Source organism: Nicotiana attenuata, unplaced genomic scaffold (genome assembly GCF_001879085.1).
Source record: "Nicotiana attenuata strain UT unplaced genomic scaffold, NIATTr2, whole genome shotgun sequence".
Taxonomy (NCBI): Eukaryota; Viridiplantae; Streptophyta; class Magnoliopsida; order Solanales; family Solanaceae; genus Nicotiana; species Nicotiana attenuata.
Window position 1 is genome coordinate 60,334 of NW_017674079.1, and position 8,494 is coordinate 68,827.

Sequence of the window (8,494 nt, forward strand, 5' to 3'; positions counted from 1 at the left end):
AAAGGTGTGCATCGGATAGAATGAAAGAAAGATAAAAAAGGCTAGGATTAAATGTTGTATTGGGAAGATAAATGCATTGGAAATAGATAATGGCTATAAGATGCAAATAAATTAGGCCGAAAGGCCATTTTCTGTAAGTGGGTAAAAATATGGGCTATTAAAATTTTAAGGGGCTATAGAGAATAGTTTTCTCAAAAATTCACCCAGGTCCAAGCCCAAAAACCAAGCCCCGACCCGCCAGGCCCAATCCCTTCCCCCTTCATTAAACCTAATCCCTTCCCCATTAAAAGAACCCAAGGCATCAGATGAACACGCGCTCACACACACACACTCAGTCACACCCGCCAGAGTTGTTGAGAGGAAAAGCTTGCAACCAAAAGAAAAATCATTATCAAAAAAAAAAAAAGGGAAAAAAGTTGTTCAAAATTGCTGCTACATGGCTTGATAATTTCTGGATTTTTAAAGCTGTTAGAGTTGAAATGCTGCTGACTCTGCTGTTGTACCGTGCTCTGTTGAGCTTCACTCAACGGCTGTTTCTTAGCTTTTATTAGGCTTGTCCCAGACTTCAATTTCTGCAAGTTTAGCTCGGTTTCACTTGCGCAGAATTAGGTACGCACACATCAATTTGTAATTCCTTTTAGTTTTTGTTAAAATGATTGGAACCCGTATGTTGGCCTCAGTGCAAATGCTTCTCCACTTTCAATTTCTAAGATGTATTGGGTAGTAAGTTTCTTGCAATTAACTTTTCCTGCTATGAATATGCCGAAATGCTTAGATTTTACTTTTCCAATATTTTGGCCTTATTCAATTACTCTGTAAGCTCAAGCTATTGGACCTCATATGTAAAGTGACAATTCCCGTAGATTGCAAAAGAATAGATAGTGTGTGTGATAGATTAATTACCTCCTTTAGATAATGTGCTTGAAGCTTAACATTTATATCCCTTGCAATTTTGTGTACTGATAATCGAATCGTGCTTGGTTGATTGTAGATGCGTCAAAAATGGTGTTGCTTAAGAAGCAGTACAAAATTTCAATTTGCTAAACATCAACTCTAATGTTACCACGGCTAAATATGAATGTCCCCATAATCATGTTGCCTCTTTACTATTGATAACATAGACTTCTGTTAGAGGAGGTATGAATGTTTATCACCAGATTCCCTTTGTGTTTGAATAAAAATGCTAATCTAACCATCTTTTAAAATTTCTCTGTTGGATCAAGCTGCTGCCTACGGTCATATGTAGATGATTTTGATTAATTACATTTCTTGGTCCAGTAAGCCCTTTAATCTAGTAGTCATTTGACCTCCAAATAAAGCATAGAGTCAATTCATGGTTGTGATACCTAATTTTTAAACTATATTAAGAAGGAGCATCTTTAGTTTGCCTTAGAGAAAAATACAAATCGCTTTCTTTTAAAAATAAATCGAGGTGTGCCATACACAAACAAAAATTCATAAGTTATGGCCCTCACATTAGTATTAACTTAGATATTAAACAACTCATGAACATCGTAGCTTGCTTTAGGCGCGATTAATAAACCATCGTGATTATGGGTACGGTTCCCGTGACATAGTCATGATGCCTAATTCCCAAATTCGGGGGTGCATTTTATGTAACCCGATCATAACAACTTCGAATAATAAAACCCTTTGAAATAAATTGAGGCGTGCCATGCAAAGCAAAATTTATAATCCATGGCCCTCGTAAGATTAGATTCAGGAATTAACACTTGTAGAAAAGGTTTGAGGCGTGCCATCTATAAATTAAATCATCCATGGCCCTCGCAAATGTTGCTATTAAAAATGAATCTTCGTAGTTGCTTTAGGCGCGTTATTTTAATTCATCATAGCTACGGGTACGGTTCCCGTGACGTAGTTGTGATTTTTAATTACAAAATCCGGGTGTACATTTCATGTGACCCAATTTCAATTCTCAACAATGTTAAAATAAACATGTCGCAAATCGCAGGCGCATTTCATGTAGCGTAGTTTGCGGTGTGTTCCAAAACGGCAAGTGTACCACAATTGTAACCTGTTCCAGAATAATTCCATGAAATAATTAAAAGGCGGTTGTAAAGCTAAAAATGCACAATAGGTTTGAAACATGTAGTAAATCAGATAATAGGCCAATATTAATAGTTTAAGCGACCGTGCTAGAACCACAGAACCCAGGAATTCCTAACACCTTCTCCCGGGTTAACAGAATTCCTTACTTAGAATTTCTGGTTCGCAGACTTTTAACATAAAGTCGAAATTTCCTCGATTTGGGATTTTAAAATAAATCGGTGACTTGGGACACCAAATAACCTATCCCAAGTGGCGACTCTGATTAAAATAATCCCATTTCGAATAATATCACTTTAATTGGAAAAACTCCTTTATACTCCCCTTCGGGTTGGTAAAAAGGAGGTGTGACAGACCACCCTTCATCGGAAAATTACACTGTGTATATAGGTAAAATATTAGGTTTTAGAGGTATATAACATATATTGAACACCCTTTGTCAGAGATTTTTTTACTTCTTTCAAGTTTGAACACCCTAGGGAAAATTCCTGGCTTCGCCACTGATACTTGCATGGCTATAAATTATGTAACTAAAGTAAAAAATAAAAAAATCAAAATTAAATTATTTCATAGGATTTTTCTTTTAAAAATAGACTAAGAAAATGATGTAATGAAATAGAAGAGTACTATATAAGTAATTTTATATCCAGACCAACTTATATTACACCTTATAAGAAAAAGAAAAACAAAAGGGAAAGATAAGGTAATTCTAATTGGATTATTATGTTCAATTTAGGTTTTAGTAAAAAGAGAAACTTCAAATGGAGTAATCCCAGAGGTGAGCGAATCATCGCCGGGATTCACAGCCGCCGGAGAATCACCGGAAGAAGAATCCGGCAACGATCAACAATCTCTTAATGTATAGAATTCTTTAAACTCCGAACACAGTAGCTTAAGACCGAAAAGCAGAGGAAAACGGCAGAACCGGTTCGAACCGCAAGCGGCTAAAGCAAAGCCGATGAAACCTAGTGAGAAATTACAGAAGTAGAAAGTGGAAGGAGATTTCAGCTCGATATTAAGGTTAAGCTCTTTTCAAATTTATTTTTTGAAAAATATAAATAGATGATATTAACTTTTATATATTGACAGTTTTAAAGGATTTTTACATTATCAGGTTGAATAAAACCAAGTGCAGCTAAACATCTCTATAGTATGTGTGGGTTATAACTTTAAAAATCTCTAAGTTATATCTTGCAGTAAGTTAAATTTTGACTGATAATGTAGCTTTACAGAGTGAATGCATATAATTTAAGTCCTAAATGGAAAAATTATCTGTTCCAGTTACAATTTGTACACTAACTTACGAGGATATATTGATACAATTTGCTGTATTGCTTCAAATTTTTTTGTTTTTTGAGAAGGCAATTTGTTGCATCACTTTACTGCCCCGAAGGTGTTCTATATAATGCTTCAATGGAGTAAAGTAAACTTTGTATGATCTAATACTTCAAGTTATAATCACATGATTATCATCTTTCTGCCTTGCAATTAGCTTTTAGGACTGAGGTAAGAATGTAATTATTAACCAACTATATAATCATGAAGAATGAGGTGAAAAAAGATCTTTTATTTATTTGAGGAGTATTAATTCCATAAAGTTGAGATTGCTTTGGTTGAATCGTGTTTTGTGTTTTAAGTACAGGAATTTTAACAAATAACACTATCATTTTGTTGGCATAGAGTGCTTCTAAGAAATGTTAATTTAAGCGAAAAACAGTTTCTAGGATTAATTGTTTTAGTCTCCTTGAGTTAACCTGCTGCTAGTAGACTAATTAACCAACACTTCATGTCAGAGAGTTTGATCACTGAACCATACGAAAAGATAGAATGACAGAACGGATTCAAAAACGATGCGAGATTTGTGGCAATATATCCTTTAATGATGGTGGTGATGGATTCTTCTATTGCACTCTTTGCGGCTCTCAAGCGAATGACATCATCGACACTGGTGTTGATGAAGATGACCTATTCAATCTGGACGGGGGAATATATGCTGCCGGTCAGCGCCGTGCTCCCACCCAGATTTTTCAAGCTGAGCCGGTATCTCAGGTTAAGCTTTCACAGTCCCAGCATCTAGAAACTTTGAACACTTTGGATGACAACCAAGAGGATAATGAAGGTGATGGAGTTGAGCCTGCTGGACCTGCTGATTTTGGGTCGTCTCAAAGTTCCTTAACATATACTGATTATTATTCAGGAGTCCGATTAAGGTATGTTATGGGGGTACAAGTTATGATCCAACTGCAGTGTAAGGCACTAGTGGAGAAATTTAATGTAAGCCCTCTAATTGTTGGGATTGTTGGGCCTGTATGGCTGAGATATTTAGCGCATGAAAAGGTTATGGCGGATGAGTGGGCAGACAATGTCATTCATGAATCAGAGTCTCAAACTCAAGGTATTTCATTAAATTATTGTTGATATGCAGCATAGGCCACTTCTCATTTTATTTGTTGTTTCTCTATGATATTTTTCTATTCATTAGATGTTCATATTGGAAAATTAGATTTTATCCATGTCCTAGACCCACGGTGTGGGATATTACTGGGTATGTTGTTGTAGTTTCCTAGCATCGTGCATTTGACCAAAGTAAGATGCTTTTTTCATTTGCATTAAATTTATAATGTTGTGATATTCTCCTGAAGCTTTTGAAGTGTAGGACTAGTTATTCGGCATATTCTACTACTTTGTGCCGGATGGCAAAAGTTGTACAATGAGAGTGCAATGTTCCTCTTGGTTTTTGGTTCTTTTGCCTTCTATATTTTTTCATGTGAAGCAAGATGTCCTCTCTATCCTCTCTAAATGATAAGTGGACGAAGTTGTAACAACATTAAACCCATATATTTTAGCAAAGTGGATAGGTTTACCGTTTACACAATCAAATTACTTTAATTGGGCTGAGTTGAACTTTACAACATCATTTATGCATTGCAGTGTTTCCTTGCTCTATGTCACTCGCCCTCCTTTCCCTGATTCTGGTGCTTGTTGCAGGGGAGATAGATAGTGCTATGCTTAGTGGCAGCAAGAAAACAGAACCACACAACTTACTTGGTAAACGGGCAGTTACCATATGGCATAAATCTCTACACAGCATTATTCCATTATCTTGTTCGCTAGCTATCTCTTTTCTTGCTTGTCACATGGCAAGGGAGGCAATCCTGCCAACAGACATATTGAAGTGGGCACTAGAAGGGAAAATCCCATATTTTGCTGCTTTTCTTGAAGTTGAGAAGCAGCTGGGACCTCCTTCAAGGGCATGCCCTATAAGTACCAGCCGTATGTTCAGGCCTATCCAATCTATCACCTTGCAAAAATTAGAGTTCTTTGCAACTGCCATTGCTCGGAGAATAGGCTTGGAATTACCTCCAGTAAACTTCCATGCTATAGCTTCCCGTTATCTCAAGCAGTTATCGCTTCCTATTGAAAAAATTCTTCCTCGAGCATGCCAAGTGTATGAGTGGTCTATGCCTCCAGAGTTGTATCTGTCAGATAACGAGTTGAGGCTGCCTTCTCGTGTTTGTGTGATGTCTATTCTGATTGTTACAATAAGGATTCTTTATGACCTTAATGGTGGAAAATGGGAGATGATTTTATCTTCTAGTGGTTTAGCACCGGATGGTGAGGATGGAATTGGAGAACCGAGTTTCAGTTGCAATGGAAAAGACAATTCTGCTGAGGAAGACTTGGCTTCACAAGATTCAGATCCTAACTATAGTACGCCAGATGTAAATGAATCTGATTTTGATGCTTTGGAGCTCTTGAAGATTCTTGAAGCAAAATATGATGAGCTCAGTGATACATATGGTAATTCCATTAGTCACTATGTTTTTCAGAAAAAATGGTAATAGTGTAGGGTTAAAGTTGAATAGCAGGTTAACTTCTTTGAATTATATCTTTTCTTGCTTTTAGCAGATTTTTCGAAAGATTTACAATCATATCTTCAGTATTGTAAAGATGTGGTTTTTGCTGGACTTGAACCTTCTTATGAAGATCGTGAAGAAGAAAGGATAATTGAAGATTTGTGGGACTTCTATCAAAGCCATAAGGTACTGTAAACTAAATTCTGAACTTCGTCTAGAAATCAATTTATTTTCTTGGCCCTATGCCTGTATCCTTGTCAGTTTAACCCATTTGATATGTCCGTGTGTTCACCTGTATTTCTTTTCTAGGGTAGGGATTTCTTGGAAGCTAAAAATTGCGGAAGGAGGCTTGTCAAAAAAATATGCAGAAAGAACTATTTGAATGTTTTAACAGATAAATTCTACGAGTTTAATTCTAATAGGGTGGAATCATTTCTTGCATTTGTTCCATTGATTTATTTTCTCTATGTTGTTGTCATTGGCTGTCTTAACTGGAAGGAATAAACGAACAATTAAAAGGTATCAAATGGAGCCTTTATCCAAGTGCTTCTTGATTGTGCAAGAGATTAAGTTTTTATCATTCATTGTATTCCTCTTTCTATTTTTCTTTTTCCAGCGGTATCAGCATCGTACTCTTCTTTGTTTGTTTACTTTTTAAATTGTTTGATTTCAGGCTGAAGAAGCATCGGATGATGAGAAAGTAGAATCACACACATGTAATGGTTTTCAACATAAGGGATCAAGGGGTGTATGCAAAAGCACCCCAATATCGAGCAAGAAATTTAGCGTCAATCAATGCAAATGCAACATGTCACTGGATGATGACGATTTTAATGCAGCTAGTTGCCCAGAATGTGGCTTGGAGCAAAAGGCTTATTCCCCAAATAAAGGACATGGAGATCGACCTTCTGCAGAGTCGCGTAAGGAGACAGCATTGAGGCAACTGAAAGAAAACATGCAAGAAAACAGATTCTGTTACATCCCACCTAAAAAACATGTGAAGAAGAAGAATGGCTACATCAGGTATGCTAGAAAAAAAGATGATGCCTATATTTATGCTACACATGCTGATTATTACATATTACTTCGATCTTGTGCCAAAGTTGCACAAGTTGATACTAGGACAATGCATGTTGGAGTATTGTCTTTCGAGAAAAGATTAGAAATGCTAGAAAAAAGAATAGATTATTGTGTACAGAAAAGACTTCCTAATGACTTCTGTGACTTTTGTCAAGTGGACTCCAAAGAAAATCCTCATAGATGAGCCAATGCCTTTTTCAAACATGAAATTTGGATCATATATTTGTCCCGTGGTTTTGGGAAGATCAAATCATACTTGAAAAGAGAAGCATGAATTCAGCAACTTGAAGAACTATTACTTCTGGTATTGCTCTAACAAGTGTTTCTAAAATCGATATATGAATTAATCAACTTTGATTTAATTTGCTAACATTTATTGGGAAAAGTAGCAATGGAGCTATGTTGAGGGTTGCTTTTCTCTCTCGATTCGTAGATGCAATTATAGTTAGTGTTCAAAATGTTCATTTCCTCAAGTACATTGGAAACTAGAGCATTTGCAACCAAGGGTTTGGTCTAGCGATAGATGAAAGTTGGGATGGATCATGGAAACCAAGTTCAAATCTGAACAGAGGAAAGAGTTGTTAGATCACTTCTTCCTCTTAGTCTAAGTTTTGGTGGATAGTTACTCTGTACTTATGTTGGTAGAAGGTAAAGTACTTGTTGGATTAAGTAAACACAAGTTGGTCTGAACCAATAATTATTCCAAAAAAAGAGAAGAAAAAAGGGTTGTAGTCCATTCTAATACAGTCAAACCTCTATTACATCGCGTTTGTTCCGGTAATTTTTGGATGCTGTAGTGAAATGCTGTTATAGAGGACATATTATAACATACCATAAAAGATTGGTTCCGAATTTTTTTAGCTTTTATAGTGAATGTTGTTATAGAGAAGTTTGACCTTATATAGCCATAAGGTACATAACAATCTATGCAAAACTTGTTATCATGGTTAGGTTTATGGGATTTTGATTTTTGAGTATTACCTTTTTGCTATAAGAAGCTGTTCGTTTACCGTTAATGGAGTCATTGCGGGATCAGTCCCAATTGTTATTCAAAGTCAAATAAAAACGGCGATATTAATATGTAATTTTCATCCTAATAATAATTTCTCACATATTACTCTGGCAAAATCTGATACAGTGTAGTAATATCATTACTCCTACACATTTAGGAGTCGTTTGTTTCATGAATAAGAAAAATAATATCTGTCTGAAACCTTACATTATAATCAAGTGTTTAGTTTACTTTTTTCGGGATTTTTTTTCTTCCTATACAATATTTGAAACTTATTTATCAAAATTGTCCTAGGTTTGTATATTACCCACCCTAAACAAGGATTACTTACAAATCATATACAATCCATTATTAGTGCCATAAATTAGGGGATTTAATTACATTATTTTTCTTTTTTCTCCTCCTCTTTTCTTTCCCTATTCTCTGCCACCTGCTCAGTTACATCTCCTTATCATCGGCAACCCCAATCTTCATTTGC

General features: G+C 35.9%; 1 protein-coding gene across 4 annotated transcripts; it reads left to right on the forward strand.

The window, feature by feature from the left end:
* Window positions 1–301: 301 nt before the first annotated feature.
* Window positions 302–7,871, forward strand: LOC109217956 (TATA box-binding protein-associated factor RNA polymerase I subunit B-like). 4 transcript variants are annotated; one of them, XM_019382257.1, is made up of 6 exons: window positions 302–609; window positions 2,804–3,087; window positions 3,861–4,462; window positions 5,056–5,868; window positions 5,974–6,110; window positions 6,598–7,871. In XM_019382257.1, the coding sequence occupies exons 3-6, from the start codon at window positions 3,895–3,897 to the stop codon at window positions 7,186–7,188; spliced, it is 2,109 nt and encodes a 702-aa protein (XP_019237802.1). In that variant the 5' UTR covers window positions 302–609; window positions 2,804–3,087; window positions 3,861–3,894; the 3' UTR covers window positions 7,189–7,871. The 4 variants fall into 4 exon arrangements, with proteins under 4 accessions (XP_019237802.1, XP_019237800.1, XP_019237804.1 ...); XM_019382255.1 differs by lacking the exon at window positions 2,804–3,087; XM_019382259.1 differs by lacking the exon at window positions 2,804–3,087 and having other exon boundaries at window positions 5,977–6,110.
* The last annotated feature ends 623 nt before the right edge of the window (window positions 7,872–8,494 follow it).

Bases quoted from the DNA above. Each gene is read 5' to 3' on its own strand.
- LOC109217956 (XM_019382257.1), top strand. From the start codon at position 3,895: ATGACAGAACGGATTCAAAAACGATGCGAGATTTGTGGCAATATATCC. The intron at 4,463-5,055 runs GTATTTCATTAA...TGCTTGTTGCAG, and splicing joins ATCAGAGTCTCAAACTCAAG to GGGAGATAGATAGTGCTATG. The intron at 6,111-6,597 runs GTACTGTAAACT...GTTTGATTTCAG, and splicing joins ACTTCTATCAAAGCCATAAG to GCTGAAGAAGCATCGGATGA.